This window comes from Hyperoodon ampullatus (genome assembly GCF_949752795.1).
Source record: "Hyperoodon ampullatus genome assembly, chromosome: 4".
In the NCBI taxonomy this organism is placed as follows: Eukaryota; Metazoa; Chordata; class Mammalia; order Artiodactyla; family Ziphiidae; genus Hyperoodon; species Hyperoodon ampullatus.
The window spans coordinates 47934368-47956784 of NC_136917.1; the positions used below are offsets into that span (position 1 = coordinate 47934368).

General features: G+C 43.4%; 1 protein-coding gene across 1 annotated transcript; it reads right to left on the bottom strand.

Annotated features, from left to right (window-relative positions):
* Positions 1-903: 903 nt before the first annotated feature.
* SMIM3 (small integral membrane protein 3) lies at positions 904-21150 on the bottom strand (the record flags this gene model as incomplete). The annotated part of the gene is made up of 2 exons (XM_079702855.1): positions 21093-21150; positions 904-1097 (listed from the first exon to the last, which is right to left on the bottom strand). Exon 2 carries the CDS (start codon positions 1084-1086, stop codon positions 904-906), a length of 183 nt encoding a protein of 60 aa, XP_079558981.1. The 5' UTR covers positions 1087-1097; positions 21093-21150.
* Between the last annotated feature and the right edge of the window lie 1267 nt (positions 21151-22417).

A 22417-nucleotide genomic window follows, 5' to 3' on the forward strand; every position in this document is an offset into this window, starting at 1 on the left:
AAACATCATTGTTTGAGTTAGTTCCAAAGGTGCTGGGAACATCTCGTACCTTGGAATGGTTGCAGTGCTGGTGGGAGGGTATGAAGGGAGTACACATTATGCGGTGGACCTAATTACAGCAGGGGCTGGGGCGGAGGGGCACACAGAGGATGGGGCTGGTGCTGGGTATCCTGAAAGCTGGCCAGGGAACTCAGCCACCCTGCTTCTGCCAACACTGCTTGAGCGTCAAAGCTATAGGACGCTAATGCAGAAAGAAGCCCATCGCCCCAGCTCCCTTGGCATTGCCAAGAAATGTCAGAGCCCCTCCAAACTGCAGATTCCAGTGTCCTGGGAAGATCCACCCATCTCCCTCCCCCTGCCATGCTCAATTCCCTCCCAAATTAGACAACTCAAGGGAGTGGCACCTCAAAATAATGTTGAGCCACATGCTGTTGGTCCCTTGGAATGATGACAGGGTGCCTTTGCTTGCCTTCACCTTAGGGGCACTGGGAAAGACTGCTCTGCCCCAGTGTCTCCCTCACTACCTTGAAGACCCTCATCAGCAGCTAGGGTCTTTGGTTCTTCAAAGCTTCTCAGCATTCAGCAGTAACACCTGTGTATCTACTCACCAACAGCTTTAACCTCCACTAGGTCATTGGTTCTCACAACCCCATGAGGTAGGACGGGCAGGAATCACGATCCCCATTTGGAAAATAAGGAACCTGGAACTGATAGAATTAGGTCCCTTGACCAAACTCACACCACTGGCCAGTGGCAGAATCAAAACCAGAACTCAGGTCTCCTCACATATCGAGCTCCAGTGTCCATGCTCCAAAGTCCCTCCTGTGGCTCTTCTGAGAAAGGGGAAGAAGCTGGGGGCAGGGACGCTGTCCTCATCCCTCACCTGCCCCTCTTGGGAGGTTCTCAGACAGCCCCATTGAGGACAGGATGAGTCCGCATGCGATAGATGATGACCGCAGTGGCCGGGCACAGCAACAAGGAAGTCATGATGACAATGGTGGCCAGGATGATGAGGACAATGACCCAGATGTCCAGGATGTGCTTGGGGAGCATGACTTCCATGGGGACCTGGCTGACGGCATCCATGCTGCTTCACTCTGCAACAGACAGGAAAGAAGAATTCACCGTTCTGTACCCCAGGAGTCAGAAGGTAGGTCACTTACCAGCTGCTGTGTACTCGTTAATTTGCCTGATCAATAATAGTAACGGCCTCATTTACTGTGGGCTTCCTATGTGCCAGGCCCTATCCTAAGCACTTTACGTGTATTAACTCACTTATTCCTCACTTCAACCACCAACCCTTTGCGGTAGGGACTATTATTGTCATGCTTTTTTATTTCTTGGCCTTTATCTTCAGTTACCTCCATTTTGGAGATGAAGACTCTAAAGCCTTAAAAGATGTAGATGTAGTTAATTTCCCCAAGGAAGCAAAGCCAGGTGGGTGGGACTCCAGAGTCTTCATGTTTAACTATTAAACTATCATACCACGAGTCTGTTCCCTCATCTGTAACATGGGAAATTCATTGTTTTTGGTCCTGCATCCCTTCTCCCTTTCTCCTGGTAACAGGTCCTCCTCTTTTCTGGAGAGGCTACCTTTTCTGTGTGGTTTAGTTAGGGCACACACATGAGCACAGGGAAGCACATGTGACCTAGGCTTGGCCATTACAAGTCTCCATAGCCTCAATTCAGGAATAGGCAAGTGACCCAGGCTAGGTTAACCAAAGTCCTTCCAGGGCTTTTATCCACAAACTATTGGGAAAGATGATTCTTTCTGCTGGGATTGCTAAACTGAAAGGATGTGAGTCTGGAAAGAATGGGCATGGGGCTATCTTGCCCACATGTGACAGCATGTCCTAGAGATGGAAAGAGAAGTGGAGTCCTGACGACCTCATTTGAGTACCTGAACCCAGCCAGTCTGACACCATCTGCAACCTCGGACGGCCCAGATATATAAGTGAATAATCCTCTAGTTTTGCTAAAGCCAGGGTCAGTTTGGTTTCTCTCACTTGCAGTTTAAAAGAGTTCTGATGGATAAAGATGTAAATCAGTTGTTCCCAAACTTTTTCGATTCACAGCGCCTTCAGTAATTTTCTCACAGCACTCCAGGCCAAAAGAAATACCTAGCAGTTCCATTTATTACGTAGTTAGGTTCAATTTAATAAACATTTATGTCCTAACAAATGAGTAGCTGTTTGAAAATATAATACACAGAAATTGAAAGAAAAAATTTGTATTTCACTCTTAGCCAGTTACTTATGGCATGTGTGCGACTGTGAGGCATTGCACAACTTTTCAAACTTTGGAGTCAGATGGGACGATGCCGTGCTCACTTCCTATTCCACATTCATTTGTGTGCAGTGCTTGCAGTATCATGGCAACTGCCAAAAACTCAGCATCACAAAATATAGCATCACCAAAAGGAATGTAGTATGATTAATGTTAGACTGTAAATTATCTTGAACTAGTAGTTTGCACAATGTCTGAGAGTTGTCAAATATCAATATTCCTGTCAAAAATTTTAAAGATCCCACAGCTCCCAGACACACACTTTTCCAGTGAGTTCACTGCGGCTCCCCAGGGCTCAGCGCGCAACCTGGGAATCACAGGTGCAACATGTTCCCTGCCCAGAAGTCACAAGGCCGGAATAAGCAATCTCCTACAGTTCCTTCTAGATCAAAGATATATAATTCTGTGATTCAAGGTCCCAGGCAAAATCCCCAATTCCAGTCCTATTTCCTGCTTTTCCTTAAATCAATAGCTTTTCCTTTCTAATGCCTTTGGCTCCATGCCCACTGTGGCCACATTAAGTAATTTTATTGATTACCATACCCAAGGTACAGTCTCCAAGATATGCATACTAGGGTGTTTGTTTCTGCACTGCCTGCTATAGCAACCAACACAACAGAAGTATCCATAAATAGTAGAGTATATCCATATAATGGAATACCAGGCATCAATTTTCATTCATTTAACAAATATACAGTGCTTGCTACACACCATGCACTGTTCCAAGTGTGTTACAAATATTAACTTATTTAATAGTTATTATCAAAAAGAATGATGATCTGTAGTGAGCTCCAAAATAGTCCTAAGTGGGGAAAAAAATAAAGTGCAGGATAATGTGTATAGGATAACTCCTTTGGTTCAGATTTTGTAGAATTAAGTAGATAGATAGGTGAGGATATATAAAAGTAAAATCATTTATAAGCAGAATCCGAAGAAAATGTTAATAGTGATTACCTTTGGGAGATGGACTAGGAGTGGGAAAATTTCCTGCTTTTCATTCTTCATTTGTTTTTATACTGTTGAGTTTTATAAACATGAGCATGTCTAACTTTTAATTTTTATCAAGTCAACCGGTTGATGGAAAAATGGGCTTTTTTTCTTTATTAAAAAAGACTAAATACATACACATACAATTTTCAAGCCAAATAAAATTAAAGTATGAGACTAGATTAGTGGTCACCAAATACCATATACTGTGCTAAGTGAGAACCACCTAAGGACAGTTTAAAAAACGTTCCTTCGAGGTCCCATCACAGACTTACTGAATTAGACTCCAGAGGGGCCTCCCCCACTCCCATTTCCCAGGTGATTTGAATGTGCAGCCAGCTTTGGGAATCCCTGATCTCTAAGGCCTCTACCACTCTTCCTAGCTCCATGATTTGGGAACTGATTCCTCCGTGCTCTGTAGCCAGTCTAAGTCAGATGTGGGCACATTCTCACCAGGATGGAGGAGAAGCCTCTAGTGAGGCTCTCAGGGCCACAGGATTATAAGGCAGGGGGCCTGCCCTGGAGGAAGAGGCACAGGCTGGCCCTGCCTCAGCCTCAGAAACATGGTCACTTTCTCCAAGGTCTAAGGCACAGAAGCGTGAGTCACAGGAGACGCACACTGTTAAAGAGGGACGGGGTGGGGGAAATCGTTCATTGTGGTCTCCTGATTACATCAATAGCTAGCTTGCCTTGGGCCAAAAGAACCACACAAAAGCCCTTTCCGGTAAACCCATTAACATCAAACCATCTCTGTAACTCCAAATGCCAGGAACACATAATCTCCCTGGCTGATTTTCATAAGGAAAACCTGTCATTTACGGGAACTCAGGCTTCAAGGCTCATCCACAACCAAAAACCACTGAAGCTAGAACTAGCCTTGTTTCACAGGTGGCAAAACTGAAGCCCAAAGGTCTTCCCCCACCTTCAAGCCCACCCGCTTCCAGAATGATCACTCAAAGACATAAATCTGATCAGATCACTGGCCCTAATTAAAACAAAACAGAACAAATCGATGAATAAATGAAACTTCGTCTGTAACCTGTATTCCAGACTGCACCACTATTACTTTTTCACACATGAAATTGTTTAAAACCCAGTTACAAAAACAGATAAAATTGGAGCTCCTCTAGACTGCTGGGGAGTGCTCAGCGAGAGGGGTTTGGGGTCCTATCCAGTAAGCAGAGCTGAATAAATGTCCTTAGAGGCCCTAAGCACTAGAGATTAGGGTGCCCACCCCCTTCACATATATAATTCAAACTCAGAGCAATACTAAACCATAACACCAAAATGTACATGTTATAATGAAATTAAAGTCATTTTTTTCTTCTAACTGAAAAGATCTGAGAACAACTCTTCCCAGTTATATTTCTGGTGTCCCCACTTAGCACAGCCTGCTCACTTGGTACAGCACAGCTGTTCAGCTACTGCTTGACCCCTTGGGCTCCTCAGAACACAGATTGAAAGCCACAAGCTGTGATGTTCCCCAAGGGCCCTTCAGGGCTCTAAGGCTGGCCATACACGTGGCCAGGAGTCAGAGGGCACAGGGAGCTCCCTCTCCCTGTTTCAACCCTCTCAGTCCTCCAGCGTGTTCTCTGATGAGCTGTTCCCTCCCATGTAACGGAGGTTCCAGTAACTTCCACCTTTCCCCACTGTGAAAGAAAAGATATTTTCCCCCAAATGAGAACTACACAAACCATATGATCAGCACCATTAATGGCATGCTGGAAAAACTGGCTTGAGAAAAAGCAGGACTAGCTGACCTCTGTTTGACCTCATCTGGCATCTGGGTGACTGGCTCCTTGAGGGCATAAAACTCCATTTCTTGGTACATCTAATGAATAACTATAGATCAATAAGCTTATTGTTTGCTTTGCAGATATATTACTTGTGATTTCTGATGAATGCGTCAAGTTGGAATATGGCACAAGCCATTCATGTCACAAATTTAACCTTATCATTGATAAAAATATAATGTTTTTATGACCACGGAAGATAAAACAGCAGCCAGGCCTAAATTCTCGTTACTTCAAACTGGTATACTTTATCTATTTACCTCGTTAATAAATAATAAACTTTAACATATGTTCGATGTGTTTGTCTAAGAAACTATGTTAAAGTCACCCTAAGCTGACAAACAAAGGAGCCACTGGCTCCATCAGTCACTGACACCATCTAGGCCCTACACCACCTGCCCTGTGACCTGGAGACATCATGGCTCCACTTTAGACCACGAGTTTAAGCAATGGAAAAGTTAAGAATTCCAAAATGACTATTTTGTATCCATTAATAAGACTAAGTGTAAGGGCAAAAAAAGAAAAAAATGGTAGTTCCTCCAAAGGAGGAAAACACTGTACCTTCTCCAAAAGTGGGAAATTCATCCCATCTATCAAGTAGTCTGTTTGGTCCAGTCTAGGAAGGAAAGCAGAGGTTCCCTGCTGCCTGCTTCAGAAACATCAAATTTTACTTTTGGGACCATTTTTCTTAAGTAACTGAAAGTTCTTTTACAAAAAAAAAAAAAAAAAAAGAATCCTTCCAGTCAGTTCTATCATATGGCAAATTTTCTAGTGCCAACAAAAAAATATACATTTCATAAATTAAAATTTCCTACAAGTCAGGCGTTTTAGAATAACCAAATTCAAAGTGACTAATCTGTGCTATCTATCTACCTTTCAGTTGTGAGACTCACTCCCCACCAAATAACTTTCAACTCTCTGACAGAGCACTGTAGTTTTCGGTTGAGCACTCTCAGGACTAGTAACTCTGTCTAGGGTATTCATTCATTCATTCACTTGTTAAGTACTTGCTATATACAAGATACTCCCTTAGGAGTTACTATTATTTACTCAAAAGACATGACTCTTTTAATTCCAAGGAGCACAAAGAAGTTAAGTATCCCTCCCCTTAAACACAGAATTACACAAGCCAGCATTTGCTTAACAAATACCAACTGCTAAGGACTGTGCTAGGCCTTGTCCCATACATACATTTATTTAAACTTCACAGTAATCCTGTGCAGGATATATTATTTTACAGATGTGGAAACTAAATCTGAGAGAGGTTAACAGGCTTGTGATCATAAAATTAGTAAACAGGATTCAAAGGTCTCCTGACCCTGTATTCACCCCTACGTACAGCTACCTCCAAAGCACCCACACAGACCCAGGAGTATGAACAGGGAGATGCCAGATCCATAGCTCTCTTTTAAGTCCAGGTCAGACTATTACTGTTTTTGGTCAAAGGGCATTCTAGATTTAGAGAATTAAGAAAAGGTATGCACAGAAGTAGAGCAAACAATCCTAAAATGTGTATGGAACCAACAAAAGATCCTGAGTTGCAAAGCAGTCTGGAGAAAGAACAAAGCTGGAAGCATCATGCTCCCTGATTTCAAACTGTATTACAAAGCCACAGTAATCACAAAAACATAGTATTGGCATAAAAACAAACAGATCATTGGAACAGAATAGAGAGCCCAGAAATAAGACCACACATATACGGTCAATTAATTTACTACAGAGGGGGCAAGAATACACAATGGGGAAAGAACAGTCTCTTTAACAAATGGCATTGAGAAAACTAGGCAGCCACATGCAAAAGAATGAAATTAGATTACTATCTTACAACATGCATAAAAATTAACTCAAACTGGATTAAAGACCTGAAACCATAAAACTCCTAGAAGAAAACATAGACAGTAAACTCCTGGACATTTGTCTTGGGAAGGATCCTTCGGATCTGACTCCAAAGGCAAGGGCAACAGAAGCAAAAATAAACAATTAAAAAAACTACATTAAACTAAAAAGCTTCTGCACAGCAAAGGAAACTATCAACAAAATAAAAAGGCAACCTATTGAATGGGAGAAAATATTTGCAAAGCATATATCCAGTAAGGGGTTAATATTCAAAATATATAAAGAACTCATACAACGCAACAACAACAAAAATCTGATTAAAAAAATGGGCAGAGGATCTGAATAGACATTTTTCCAAAGAAGACAAACAGATGGCTAACAGACACATGAAAATATGCTCAACATCACAAATCATCAGGGAAATGCAAATCAAAACCACAATGAGATATCACCTCAACCTGTTAGAATGGCTATTACAAAAAAGACAAGAAATAAGCGTGGGCAAGGATGTAAAGAAAAGGGCACCTTTGTACACTGTTGGTGGGAGTGTAAATTGGTGCAACCACTATGGAAAACAGTATGGAGCTTCCTCAAAATATTAAAAATAGAACTACCATATGATCCAGCAATTCCACTTCTGGGTATTTAGCCAAAGAAAACAAAAACACCAATTTGAAAAGATATATGCAGCCCTATGTTCATTGCAGCATTATTTTTAATAGCCAAGATATGGAAACAAACTAACTGTCCATCAATGGATGAATGGATAAAGAAGGTGAGGTGTATATACACAATGGATACTACTCAGCCATAAAAAGAATGAAATCTTGCCATTTGTGACAATGTGGATGGACCTTGAGGGTATTATGCTAAGTGAAATAAGCCAGAGAAAGACAAATACCGTTTGATTTCATTTATATGTGAAATATGAAAAAACAAATGAACAAACAAAACTAAACTAAACCAAACCAATAGATACAGAGAAGAGATTGGTGGTTTTCAGAGGGGAGAGGCATCAGAGAGTGGGTAAAATGGGTGAAGGGGGTCAAGAGGTACAAACTTCCAGTTACAAAATAAATAAGTTGTGGGGATGTAATATACCGCATGGTAACGATAGTCAAGAGTATTGTATTGCAGATTTGGAAAGTGATAAGAGAATCTTAAAAAACTTCTCATCACAAGAAAAAAAAATTTGTAACTTTGGTGACTAGATGGTAACTAGAATTATTGTGATGATTATTTCATAGCATATACAAATTTTGAATCATGTACACCTGAAATTAATATAATGTCATATGCTAATTACACCTCAGTTTAAAAAAAGAGAGATGCAATCTACAAAGATCAGGACTTTCACTTCTATTAACAACAAACTAGATAATTTTGACCAATCTTCTTACTGAGGACTGGAAAAATTAGGCCCCCCAAAAATCTGCTCAAAGGCACTAAGAAGTAGCAAAATAATGAAGAATTACCAGGCTAAGATCTGGAAGAAGACAGAAATTCAGGGAGGTGAGCCTGGCATTTGAAGCAGCATTTCCGTTAGTGGAGGATGGAGGCTAAGCAGTGTTTCTGACAGACTCGGAAGTACAAGACTCCCAAGACAGAGAAAGCAAAACCCCTGCATTTTGAGTTTGGACTTCAAAGAGCACTCTTAGTGCTAAGAGTGAACAAGAAGTATACCAATCCCGGAGACTGCGACCCAGCTTTGAATCATCACAGTCCCTGAAATTGAATTAAGTTTGTTCCAGATCACTAGTACATTCAGGTGCTTGGCAGAAGCAAACTTACATCCTCTCTAGAGGAGATAACATCACAATTCAAACTTTCATTCAAATTTCAAATTTTTATTCAAATGTCCAATCGTGACCAAAAATTAGCAGCAGTGAAAAAAGGCAAGATGACTAGAATGGAACCATCAGAAACAACAGAAAATAGAAAAAGATTTACAGGGCTTCCCTGGTGGTGCAGTGGTTAAGAACCCACCTGCCAATGCAGGGGACACGGGTTTGAGCCCTGGTCCGGGAAGATCCCACATGCCACGGAGCAACTAAGCCCATGCACCACAGCTACTGAGCCCTCATGCCACAGCTACTGAAGCCCACACGCCTAGAGCCCATGCTCTGCAACAAGAGAAGCCACCACAACGAGAAGCCCGTGAACTGCAACAAAGAGCAGCCCCCACTCACCGCAACTAGAGAAAGCCCACGTGCAGCAACGAAGACCCAACGCAGCCAAAAAAAAAAAGAAAAGATTTACAGGAGCTCCAGATATTGGAGTTGTCAGACAGACACACACTTTAAGTAACCTTGATTACTATGTTTGAGGAGAAAATAAAACAAGATTGAAAATTTTCACAGAGAACTGGAAACTATAAGAAAGAACACAACAGATTTTTTAAAAGAACCAAATAGAAATTCTAGAACTGAAGAATACAGTTAATTGAAAGAAAAAAACCTCAATGAATGGACTTAACAGCAGATGAAGCATAGCTGAAAAAAGAACTAGTGAATTGGAGGATCAGAGAGAAAAAATCATAATGAAGCAGACAAAAGGGTGAAAAATACAGAAAACTGGGTAAGGGGTATAGAGGAAACAGTGACACAATACAACATACATGTAACTGGAGTCCTAGAAAGAGAGAAGAGAGAATGGGGCAGAAACAACATTAGAGAAAGAAAGAACTAAGCTGATGAAAGACATCAATTCACAAACTAAAGAAGCCCTATAGTCCTAGCGAGATAAATAAAATGAAATCCATAGTTAGGTGCATTATAGTAAATCTGCTGAAAGCCAGAGACAAAGAGAAAAAAAGATTATCTTCAAATGAAAACCAGTTAGACTGAGAGCTAACTTCTCAACAGAAACAATGGAATCTAGAAAGCAGAATGATTTCTTTAAAGTGAACAAAAATAACTGAAAAGTATTAAGATGAAATAAATTTTCAGATAAAAATACAGGATTTAAATATTCAATAACAGTAAATAAATAGCAGAAGAAACAGAATTAAAGTGTTCTGATTTTCTGGCATTGTCTGGGAAAGGGCAAGATAACCAAATAACATTGGACTTTGTTAAATTAAGGATGTATATTGTAATCTCTAGGGTAGCCATTTAAAAGTAGCAAAAGGGTACATGATTTTTAGAGAAAACAAGAAAAAGGGGGGGAAAACACAACAGGTGGGACAAATAGAAAGCACATAAAAAGATAGTAAATTTAAACCCAAACTAACAAAAACTATCAGGGCATATAAAAATATAATTTTTTTTTACAAGAGACACATGGGGATTCAGAAATGTTGAAAGTAAATGGAAACAAAAGACATACCATCTATCACAAATTTTGGAAGCTAGTAGAGCTATCTTGTCATCAGACAAAGTAGACTTTTAGGCAAAAAGTATAACTAGAGATACCAAAAGATAAAACTATTTTTAATTTTAATATATCTAATCTCAGAATTATAAGGAGAAATGGACAAATTTACAATTATAGTGGGAGAGTTCAACACATCTCTCTCAAATACTGACGGAACAAAAAGATTTTAGAAATCACCTAAGGACACAGAAAACTTCTTAAATTAGTAGTTTTCTACAATATATAATTTCAAGTAGAAAAACTAATTTAAAATAAAAGTTAACATTTAGATTATTTCCTCTATGAATAATTATATATTCATTAATGGTATTGGAAGAAAATAACTTGGAGAGTAATTACATTAGAATAAAGGGAAGCATAACGTATTGCATTCAAAAAGCAAGTTCAAAGCAGAGTAGCTTTAGTGTAGGAACAAGTAAGTTTTAGAACTTATTTCATACATTAAGTCATTTGACCTCAGAAAATAGAGAGCTGGCTCTAGTATGCTCCAGTTACAACTGTAAATAGGCTATTTCTGTAAAGCAATGACAGTAACCAGAATTCTAAGGTGGCTCCCATAATCTCCGTTCCCTGGTGTTACTCTGTGATTAGGTTAGGTCACATAACAAGGGTGAAGGGATTTTGCAGATGTAATTAAGGTTCTAGAATTGCTTACTTTAAAGTAATGGAAAAGATTACCCTGGGTGGGTCTGACTTAATCCGGTAGAAGTCCTTTAAAAGAGGGCTGAAGCTTCCCCTAGGTCAAAGATACTCTTCTGCTGGCCTTGAATTGCAAGAAACAAATCTACCCTGAAAGAGCTTGCAGGCAGATTCTGCCCTAATGGATCCCCCAGATGACAATGAGGTCTGGCTGACACCTTGACTGAAGCTCTGTAAGGACCCAGCTAAATTGTGCTTGCAATCCTGACCCAAGGAAACTGTGAGATTCTGAATGTATGTTTTAAGCCACAAAACTGTGGTAATTTGTTATGGTAGCAAAAGAAAACTAATACAGCAATACTGTATCCTACTGGGTTTGTTCCGTGGAGGTGAAACTTCTACAAAGTAATGGTATTCTAGAAATCTACACAAAATTTAGACACTATCTAGTTTAAACCACATAATCTACCTTCCATTTTACAGATGAAGGACATGACTTGCCCAGGGTCACATAGCAAGTTAATGGCAGGACCCAGGGGAGAACTCAGGCCTCCTGATTCGCAGTGCTCTTTTCAATTCCATCACTGTCCTGTTTCAGGTGGGAGCTGGGAGAAGATGGTGGGGCATCGGGAAAGCAGTGATAGAGAATAAACTAATATAACGAATGAGAGCCAGCCAGGCTTCTTTTTTTTTGTATTGAAGTATAGTTGATTAACATTAACATTAACGATGTTAACAATGTTGTGTTAATTTCTGCTATACAGCAAAGTGATTGTTATACATATATATATTCTTTCTTAAAATATTCTTTTTCATTATGGTTTATCATAGGATACTGAATACAGTTCTCTGTGCTATACAGTAGGGCCTTGTTGTTTATTCATTCCATGTATAATAGCTTACATCTGCTAACCCTAACCTCCCTCCCCCAATCCCCTCCCCCTTGGCAACCACAAGTGAGATTTCTATGTCCATGGTCTGTTTCATTTGTGTCTTATTTTAGATTCCACATATAAGTGATATCATATAGTATTTGTCTTTCTCTTTCTGACTTCCTTCACCTAGTATGATAATCTCTAGTTGCATCCATGTTGCTGCAAATGGCATTATTTCATTCTTTTTTATGGCTGAGTAGTATTCCATTGTATATATGTACCACATTTTCTTTATTCATTCATCCATCAGTGGACATTTAGGTTGCTTCTCTGTCTTCGCTATTGTGAATAGTGCTGCTATGAACAGAGGGGTGCATGTATCTTTTGGGATTAAAGTTTTGTGCGGATATATGCCCAGGAGTGGGATTGCTGGATCATATGGTAATTCTATTTTTAGTTTTCTGAGGAACATCCATACTGCTTTCCATAGTGGCTGGTACAGGCTTCTTGACTGTACCTTTTCTACTATATAAAAACCTAAGGGGACCTTTAGGCCCAGAGTCCTAACCAACTTCCCCAAAGGTGAGGCAGTGAGATAGTTTTCCAGGACCACACACGCACCCACACACCAAAAGCAAAGCAAAGCAGTGTCCTGTCAGAAACACTCATGGATATAGTTCCATCGTTTGTATTTCATCCCTTTGACTTAAGGTCCAAATGCAAATCAACCCAGTGAAGAACGTAATGACTAAGCCTTGTAACTAATATTTATTCCTCACCTTGGGTAAGAACATCAGAGAAGAGAGGGAGAGACAATGGAATCCTACGTGTAGTGGGAGGTTCCACCAAATTGGAAAAAAAAGCCAACATGCATAGAGGACGAAAGACTAGGAGAGGAATGGACTTTGCCTGGGTTCCAGCTCTGCCCCAGCACTGATTTTACCCAACACAGCTCCGTTCTCCTCACAGAATGCCTTCCCTCTCTACTCAGTGTATAGGTACTGAATAAACATTTCTTAAGTCAGCAAAGCCCCAAGCTCCTGTAATCTGGTAAGGTGATGGAAGCTCTTAGAGTGGAGAGAATACTTGGAAACAGCAGGGAATTAACTCCTAAACACTCAGACTGCAGAGTAGTGTTAAAAGCCCAGTCTTAGAGGCCAGTCGGCTTGGATTTAAATGTGGCTCTACCACTTTCTAGCTGACCTACCTTGTATAAATTACTTTAACTTCCTAATGCTTCCATTTACTCAGCTGAAAACAAAAACAAAAATGGGAAAATAATAGTATCTGCCTTGTAGGGTTAGGAGAACTCCATGAGATAATCACATACAGTACTTAGCAGTGTTCTGACAAACAGTAAGCACTCTACAAATGTTCATCCTATGATTAATAATTCCTGACCATAGGGACCCTCTGCAAATATCTACCCCTTTGGCTAGAGTTTGTTAGCATCCCTAAATTGGACTGTGTCTTCGCTTTATCAACAAAGATGATAGATGCTTAATCCATATTAACAATTTTTTTTTAATCAACCAGCATCAGCACTGGTTAAGCTGACCTATTTCTCCAGTCCAAGTATAAAGCTAGTAGAGTAGCAATTCATTCTAATTCAATAAACATTTATGGCACTGTGATTAACACTGGGGAGTGGGTGTGGAGATAGAGAGAAATACAGTGTTTTCCCTTAGGAGGCAGAGAGAAATACAGTGTTTTCCCTTAGGAGGCAGAGAGAAATACAGTGTTTTCCCTTAGGAGGCAAAGAGAAATACAGTGTTTTCCCTTAAGAGGCTCAGGCTCTTCTGGAGGAAAAGACATGAATTACAATAGAAGGCAGAAAAGTGGACTAAAGGTACAAACTACATGCTATCTCCAAGGAGGAAAGAAATAGAGTACTTGATTTGAATCCTGCTTTCCACCCTCAGAAGTATGACTTTGGACAAGTTATTTAAAAACGCTAAACCTGTCTTCTCATCTTTAAAATAGGGACACTAAAAGCACTGCACTGCAACATCCTATTGCGAGGATAAAGTGAGATAATATGTATGGAGTCCTGGAAAATAACAGATGCTCAAAAAAATATTAATCCTCATGCCTTCATTTTTGTCTAAGTAAAATTGAAGACAAAAAAGGAGGCTTTTGATATGGACTTGGAAGGTAAGTAGGAGTTCAAAAGAAAGAAATACGGGGAAAGGCAAGATCAGTAGAATAAACATCATCAACAAAGCCCAGAGCTGATGAGATACTTGGTGTGTTGGGAGCACATATAGTCCTTTGGCAAGAAACTTAACCTTTTAAAGCTCCAGTTTCATTTGTAAAATGGGAATAATAATAACTATTAATAGTAACTTCTTCATAGGGATGCCATGGAAGTTGAATGAGCTAATGCACATAAAGCACTTACTTGGACAATGCCTGGTACACAGTAAGGGCTTCATAAATGTTAAACTGAGCTAGTGAACACAGCTCCCAAACTCACACAAAGTTCAGAGGCTCCACCATTAGTTTGGGCACCATGACTGCTCTGCGACTGATCTAGGAAACTGCAGTGATAGTTTCATAAACAAACAGCCATTGATGTCTGTCCCAGCTTTGACCTTCCACCAGAAATGCACACCCTCCACATCTGAACTGCAGCTAACAGTTAACTTTTGAGAGACTGCCAGTGGTTATCCAACCAGTTTTACCACCAAGGAGTTCTCCAAGGAAGAATGCAATAAAAGAAATGACTTCCTGATGGCAGGCAAACTTAATTATGCCAGAGTGAAAGGCAGATAGAGGCAGGTGGCTTCCTGCAGGTGTGGCCTTAGTCCGGCACTGCCAGAGCTCTGAGAAGACAGTGCTGATGATTCCTTTCCACTAGACACGAGGCCAGGGAGGAGGCAGCTAGAACCAGCTCTGAGTCATTTAGGCTGGAGGCGTCTCTTGAAGCAGCTTGCAGAATGTGAACAATGAGGTAATGGTTCACAGGGGAGTAGACTAGGGGGTTTACCAGCAAGGCCCAGTTTATAGCACCTCTTCCTAAGGCTCTACCCTCTGAAAGAGCTGGTGAGATTGTCAGAAAAGAATGGAGCATTTAGGCCAGACAGAGAGGGCAACTCAAGTACCAAGAAGGGACCCCACTGGCCACCTAGTAGTCTGGGGTACCTAGTGACCTGAGTCCCAAGCGCTGTTCCATTTCAAGACCTTTGCGCTCGCTGTTCCCTCTTCTTAAAATGTTCTTGCCGCCAGATCTCTTCAATATCCAGTGTCTCAGTGGCCATGATCTCAACTTAAACGCCACCTCTTTGGAAAAGCCTTTCCAGACCCACCCTATTAAATTACCATCTTATCCACCAGCCATTCTCTATCTCATACCTTGTTTTATTTTCTTCATAGACTTTTCATAGCCTGAAACTAGCTTGTGTGTTTGCTTGTTTGTCTGGTTTTTTTTTGTTTTTTTTTTTGCGGTATGTGGGCCTCTCACTGTTGTGGCCTCTCCCGTTGCGGAGCACAGGCTCCGGACGCACAGGCCCAGCGGCCATGGCTCACGGACCCAGCCGCTCCGCGGCATGTGGGATCCTCACAGACCGGGGCACGAACCCGTTTCCCCTGCACCGGCAGGCGGACTCTCAACCACTGCGCCACCAGGGAAGCCCCTGTTTGTCTGTTTTTATTGGCCATCTTTGCCCACTCAAAGTACAGTGCAAGTACTAGGAGAGTAGCTGCATCATCTCTTGTTCTCTGCTGTTCACTTAGCACCCATCACAGGCTCTGCTCCGGCACACAGTAAGTGCCCAGTGAATGTGAGATTGACAAAGAAATGAATATGGACAGACTGGGGAACTTTAGATTTGAGCTTAACTCCTAGAACTTAGTTAGTGGGGGAGGTCCAGAAAGGATCCTCATCCCTGTAGAAGTTCAGTGACCTTAAAGTCAGAACCTTATCTCTTGAATAAAATAACACCTTATGACTTGATCTCTGTACACTGAGGAAGGATTATGGGGCCTCTTTCTTTCCCAGTCCACCTTGTACGTGCCAGGCAGAGGAGCACTGGCCTTTCAGAATAATGTCCTCTAGGCTTCCCACCTACTGACTTGCTTGGGCTGGTGAGTCAAATTCAGGTTTTGATTCCCTGTGTTCAGGGGCTGGGCATAGAGGCGGATGTGTAGGGATTGGGGGGTTACTGCCCGGAGTATGGACTTTTCTCTCTCTGTTCTCCAAAGAGGACAGAGAGGCTGATAAAAGGGAAGGAGATTTCTCACGACAAGTCCAGTGTGAGAAGGCCATCCCAGCCTCACACTTACTCTTGGAAACAGTGTTATGTAATAGTTAGCCTCAAGTATTTACCAACTCAGTAAGGAGTCCATTTCACCAGGGACCTTTGTTCCAAAGAAAGGGGCCAGTGGAAGGAATGGGCAGGACACACAACTATCAAAAATGTGAAATAAAGCAAATCAGAGGACTTTCTCCAATGACCCGAGGTCCCTGAGGAGCACTCTGTTCTCATTTTACCCCAGTTGGCTTCTATCTCCTCCAAAATTCTTAACAGTCTAAAGACTTGTTCCCTGCCTGAGTTTCTATCTGCTCCTCCGTGGCTGGAAAAATGGAAAAACACCAGGATATTTCAAAGAGATCAGAAAGCAGCCAGAGCTGTTCAAGACTGCACGTACTATCTGACCCAGCCAATCACAGAGTCTTAGAAACCAACAGGGAGCCAGCAGAGGAGAAACCCGGGCCAAATCCACAGCATCCTGTTTAAGCCTCTACCATCCATCATTGTTATTTGCCAGTGACTAAGTGCCTGCTGCTGCTGGGCTGACAAAGGAGACCTCCATGAGATTGGCTCTCGGAGGGCTGGGGGGTGGAGGGGTGTCAGTGATAGAGCTGCAAGGGCACCACAGTGGTGCGAATCCCTGCCAAGATGTGTGATCCAGAACAAGTCCCTCTGCTAAAGTGGGCCTTGCTGTGTATGGTAGGCAGAATAACGACCCCTCAAAGATGTCCACATCCTGGTCCTCAAACCTTAGATATGAACAAGGAAGCATGGCTCAGAGGGAGGAGTCAAGGGAAGAGGCAAAGGGACTCTGCAGCTGTGATTAAAGTTAAGGACTTTGAGATGGGGTGATTATCCTGGATTATCCAGGTGAACCGAATCTAATCACACACGTCCTTAAAAGTGAAGAGGAAGGCAGCAGAGTCAGAGAAAGGACCTGACTGGCTGTTACTTACTCTGAAGATGGAGGAAGGGGGCTATGCACCAAGGAATGCAGTGGCCTGAGAAGCAGGGAATGGCCCTCAGCTTGCAGCCAGCAAGAAAACAGTGACCTTGGTCCTACAACCACAGGAACTGAGTTCTGCCAGCAACTCAAATAAGCAGGGAACCAAGTCTCCCCTAAAGACTCCAGAAAGAAACGCAGGCTGATGATGCCTCGATTTATTCTAGGCAGATCCATACTAGATTTATGATTGCTAGAACTGTAATACAATATATTTGAAGCCATTAAATTTGTGGTAATTTGTTACAGCATTAGAAAACGAATGCAGGGTGTGATCCTCAGTAAGTCCCTCTTTCAAAGTGAGCTTCAGTTTCCTGTAGGTCAACAGGAGAGGATGGACAAGGTGACCCCTAAGGGGCCAGCTCTCAAAGACTGACTCTGCTCCCTGGAGAGCTCCGCCCCAGGTCAAGATGGTGTGTTGGGTTGAAAACCATTAAAGAAAACATAGAGAAGAGTGAGGGAAAAAGAAGATTAATCTTTAAACAGCCCCAAGGTGTTTCCTAAGATCCCACCCAGGGCACTCAAAAAGAAAGGTCTCCTGTTTTGCCCCTTGTTACTCCCTCGACTGTACATATCCCAGAGGAACGAAGTGGGAAGTCTGAGAGGGCTGGATAGACGCTTCACAATCAATCCGTAGAGGCCGTCCAGGGCACCGTGTTAAGAAGGATTCTCCTGCCCTGTGGAGGTTTGTTGAAAAGTCCTGAGTATCAGTGTCAGCCTGGGGCAGGGAATTAGGAGGAGTGATGTGTGTGACAGATATGTGTCATCATTAATTGAAACTGATTTGGGGAACCCAGTTGTTTTCTCTGTCTTTCCTTCTCCCTCCTCCATTTCTTTTCCCCTGGTCCTATGTAGCGGGTTACCAGCAATTCACATGCCCAATCAGCCAACCAGGGTCCAAATCAACAAAATAAGGAAGCTGTATCTACACACAACTAAGTAGTTTAAAGTCACACAATTTAGTGACTGAATCTGTTTTGCTGTTGTTTAATGTGCCAGGCAATTATAATTCTGACCTGATGCCCTTCCTGGCTACCCTAACTCTTAGCCTTTACTCCCAGGTGTACACCACTCTCACTTGAGGTTCACTGTCTGTTTCCCTAGTGAGTTGGAAGGGTACTAGAGTCCCTAGTGATGTACTCCCAGATGTACACCAGATGTACTCCCAGATGTACACCACTCCCAGATGTACACCCAGATGTACACCACTCTCACTTGAGGTTCACTGTCTGTTTCCCTTTACTCCCAGATGTACACCACTCTCACTTTACTCCCAGATGTACACCACTCTCACTTGAGGTTCACTGTCTGTTTCCCTAGTGAGTTGGAAGGGTACTAGAGTCCCTAGTGATTCACTAGTCCAGTGGCTGCCAAATTCTCACTTAACTCCCCCAGGTCACCCTGTAAGTAAATAGCAGAGGCAAGATCTGAATCCAGATCCTCCCAACGGCAATGAGGTTCAGAGCATAGGCCCTGGAGCCAAACTGCCTGGGTTCAAATTGCAGCTCTGCCACTTACTTCCTGTGTGATCATGCGTGAGTTACTCTCTCTGGACCTCAGTGTCCTCATCTATAAAATGGATACAGTGATGGTCCCTACCTCATAGGATTATGGTAAAGATCATAGCATTATGTAAAATGCTTAAAATAATGCCTGGCTAATAGCAAGCACTCAATAAATGTCAAGTATGATTATTATTACATTATTCAGCTTACCTGGCCAATCAGGGAGGGGGTCAGCAATGTGTGGTAATACCAACATTTACTCTTATAAACTGTGAGTGCGAGTACACGTGTGTCTTTGATACCACTGCCAATAGTGGCAGTGTAAGACAATCAAGATAAAGATCCTCTTTCCTTGGAAATATTTCCTGTGTTTTTATGCTTTAATCCATGGAGAAGAAACAGAAGCACTTTTCTTTTCTCTTTTATTTTTTTTGCACTTCATGTATTTATTTGAAACTTTGTACATGTCTCACTAAAGCATTCTAATATTTCGTTAGAGTGTGATAGGCAGTAGAGCAGGCACCTCTGTGTAGGGGAACAGAACATCTATTACAAATATACTGTGTTTCACTGAGCTTTCCCCTGGAAGAGCAGACTCTACACTTTCTGGCGGCATGTTTTGTTTTTTTTTTAAGTCCTGTGGGTATTATTTCCTCTAGAATATGTTCTTTTATTTTACCTGATAGTCGACAAGGTGGATCTTTGCGGGGGCCTCTTTTAGAAACGCCACAAGAAGGACCAGGTGCAGGACCACCACTACATTCACCAGAATGGTCAGTTACCCATTCTCTAGCTACTGCTAACAAAAATTGCTTGTAAGTCATTTTATTCTGAGAAGCACTTTTCTTTAAAAAAAAAAAAAAAAAAAAAAGGATCAGAATATGGCTGGGAAAGCATCTGAGGCTTGTAACTACCTCTTTACCCCCTTGGTCTGGCACCCGTGGGCCCAATATGTGACCCAACCACACTTGGCCCCCAGAGTCTCTGATTTGTTTTATGTCTCAAACACCTCACCAAGGCTGAGTGATTCTGAGGCTGGGCCAGAGACAGGGAATCCCCAGACGTTTTACGGGACGGAGCCCAGAGCACTGACGCTCTGAGAGGTCAGTGTTTGGAAGATCTGATGGGACATGAGTTATAACCCCCGTGGCGCGATTCATAACCCCGAGACAGCTGGAAACAAGAGGTCTCGGTTGGAGCAGAGAAACGCTTCTCCTTGGCTGTTTTTGGTTGTTGTTATGACAGAAGTACATGATGTCCTGAGGCTCAGCTGGGCTGTCTCGTATGTGCTCAGAGGATTGCTGAGTGCCCTGAATAACCCTCAAAGCACATCCCCCTTAACCACAGACACCCAACTGTTACACCTCCACTTCCTCATTTTATAGGTGGGGGAAGCAAGGTCCAGATAGGGAAACCCCTCAAGGTAACTCAGTGTCTCCTGGCTCCCAGGGAAATGTTCATCCAACCCCCAGCCCCACCTTATTCAAGCATTCACAATCCTTCCGGACTATGGACTATTTACCCACCGCACTGGGACCACAGATCATAGCAGATGATCAGGGAATCTTACATCCTTGAATAACTGAGCAGCTCTCAACACTACAGCCTAGAGCTTTGAGGGAATCTATAGACAAATGTGAGACTCAAGCTCCCAGCTGCCAACAAGACTAAAACGAGTCAAGAAGAAACAAGTGGAGCTGCATGCATAAGAGCCCAGCCTGGCCACTGAATCCAAAAAACAACCTTGACGGTTGTATGGGTTTTTAACGATTTACATCTCTCTCACACTCAGTAGGCAGTATCGGGCACCTGTTCACCAGGCCCTGTGCCAAGCGCTGAGGATGAGAGACAGTCCCTACACTCAAGGGGGTTCAGTGGTGCAAGAGAACTGGCAATTGGAACAACCAAGTCCTAAGCGGCAGGAGGAGGGAGCTTGGGAGGAAGGCTTCTCTCCAAGTTACTTTGCACGTTCCCTTTCTCATTTGATCTGTATGCAAAGGGTATTTTCTCCATTTCACAGATAGAGAAACTGCTCGTGACAGACCAGGGCTGGAACCCACCACCCCTGACTCCAAACCCCTGGTGCCCTCCACGCGGGACTTTGAGAAAAGTAAGACAGATAGCCTGCTGCTCTGGGTGGTGCAAAGACCCAAACTGCCGGCGCAGCGCCCACAGCGGTGCTCAGGCTGGGGAGCTGAGCCCTGACGCCGCGCCTGGAGAGCAGAGGCAGCAGAGCCTGCTGGAGGAGGGGGCGCGCTCCCCAACCCCGGACAGGGGCAGGGAAACGCGAGAGAGGCCCGTTTCCGGTGGGGCTGGGAGCCCACCCATCCAAGCTCCGGCCTCCGGGGAGGCCCAAGGTCGAGCGCCGAAGGTCTTTGGAACTTAGGGGCGGACAGAAGGAGAAAAGAGAAAAGCAAAAGTGATGAAGGGGGAGAAATGTGGAAGAAAAGGAGATGAAAAGTGGGCAGTTGGGAGGGCATTGGGGTGGAGGCAGCACGAGAGCCAGAGTCCCAGGCACGACACTTGATAACCCCACTCACCCTGGATCCGCACAGCTCCTTTGAAAACCCACGGCCCCCGCCGCTGCTGAATCGTGCCAGGTCTGCGAAAAGTTCCTGGGGTAGAGGCAGCCAGAACGCGCCTCCAGGTCTCCTCGGACGGTACGGGCCCCAGCAGCGGGATGCGACCCCTAGCCCTGGGATCTCGGCCCCGAATGTGCCCCGTAGCTCCAAGCCCCGGGCAGGCGGGAGCGCGCAGCAGTGGCCGGGACGCGCGGCTGGGCACGGGGCACGCTCTGCTCGGGTGGCTCTGGAATGCGCGGCCGCCAGGGACCGCCCCCGGAACGCGGGGGCCTCGGCAGCTGCGGCACGGCTCAACTCCTCCCCCTGCCTCCCCAGCGGGCCGCACAGGAAAGAAGAAACCGAGTCTCTGGGTTCCGAGAGTGCCACTTGTCACGCACTCGCTCTGTGACCTTAGCAATCACTTCTGTCGAGGGTCTCCACTCTCTTGTAGTGTAAACAGAGAGAATTGACCTAAAATGTGTCCTCCGTGATCCTTTCCAGCTGTAGTCTTACAACATGGGAAAGTCTAGCCCTTTAGTCTGGTTGGAGTTTGGTTTGGAAGGAGGTTTGAATGGAGGAGCAGAACTCAAAGCTCCTCCTTTGCAACGTACTGATCGTAGGATCCTTAACAAGAGGCTTCACCTCGCTGACTGTTGCATTCTCTGTAAAATGAGGACAGGAACACCTGTCTCCCAGTCGTGTTGTGAGGACAGGGTTGGAGGGCCAGCATCAATGACGTTGGATGGTTGCCTGCTATAACGTGCCTCTGCGCCTCCTGTTTATTTTGTGATAACAGTGAAATGGCCCAATCTAAGGCCCATTAAAGCTCAGTGTCTGAGAGGCCTCCCAGGCCCTACCAGTTCCCCACCCAGCTTCCACAAGGACAGTGCCAACTCTGCAATCTCCTACACACCTCTGTGATCTACCCAGTGAAGGGGACTCCCAGTCCCATCTCGGCACCTACAGTATTTAATTCAGTAGCCCAGCGTCCTTCAGTCTTACTCTTTTAAAACACAGGAGCTCAGGCCTTGACCATCAGTGCAAACTTGAGGAGTCTTGGAGCCCAGCTGTGTTTCAGTTTCTTCCTTTGCCCAGTAGATATGTACAGTAGGAACCATGCTTGCTCAGGACTAAATTTCATATGGAGTAAGCGCCGGACTTAACCCCTACTCTTTTCTCTGAATCAGGAATGAGGTGAGCAGAAATGACTTCTAAATCATCACTACCAGATGCCAGTTTTTTAGAGGGAAAGCAATGAGGATGAAGGGGACTGACATGAGAAGTTATCTGATGAAAATTCTAGG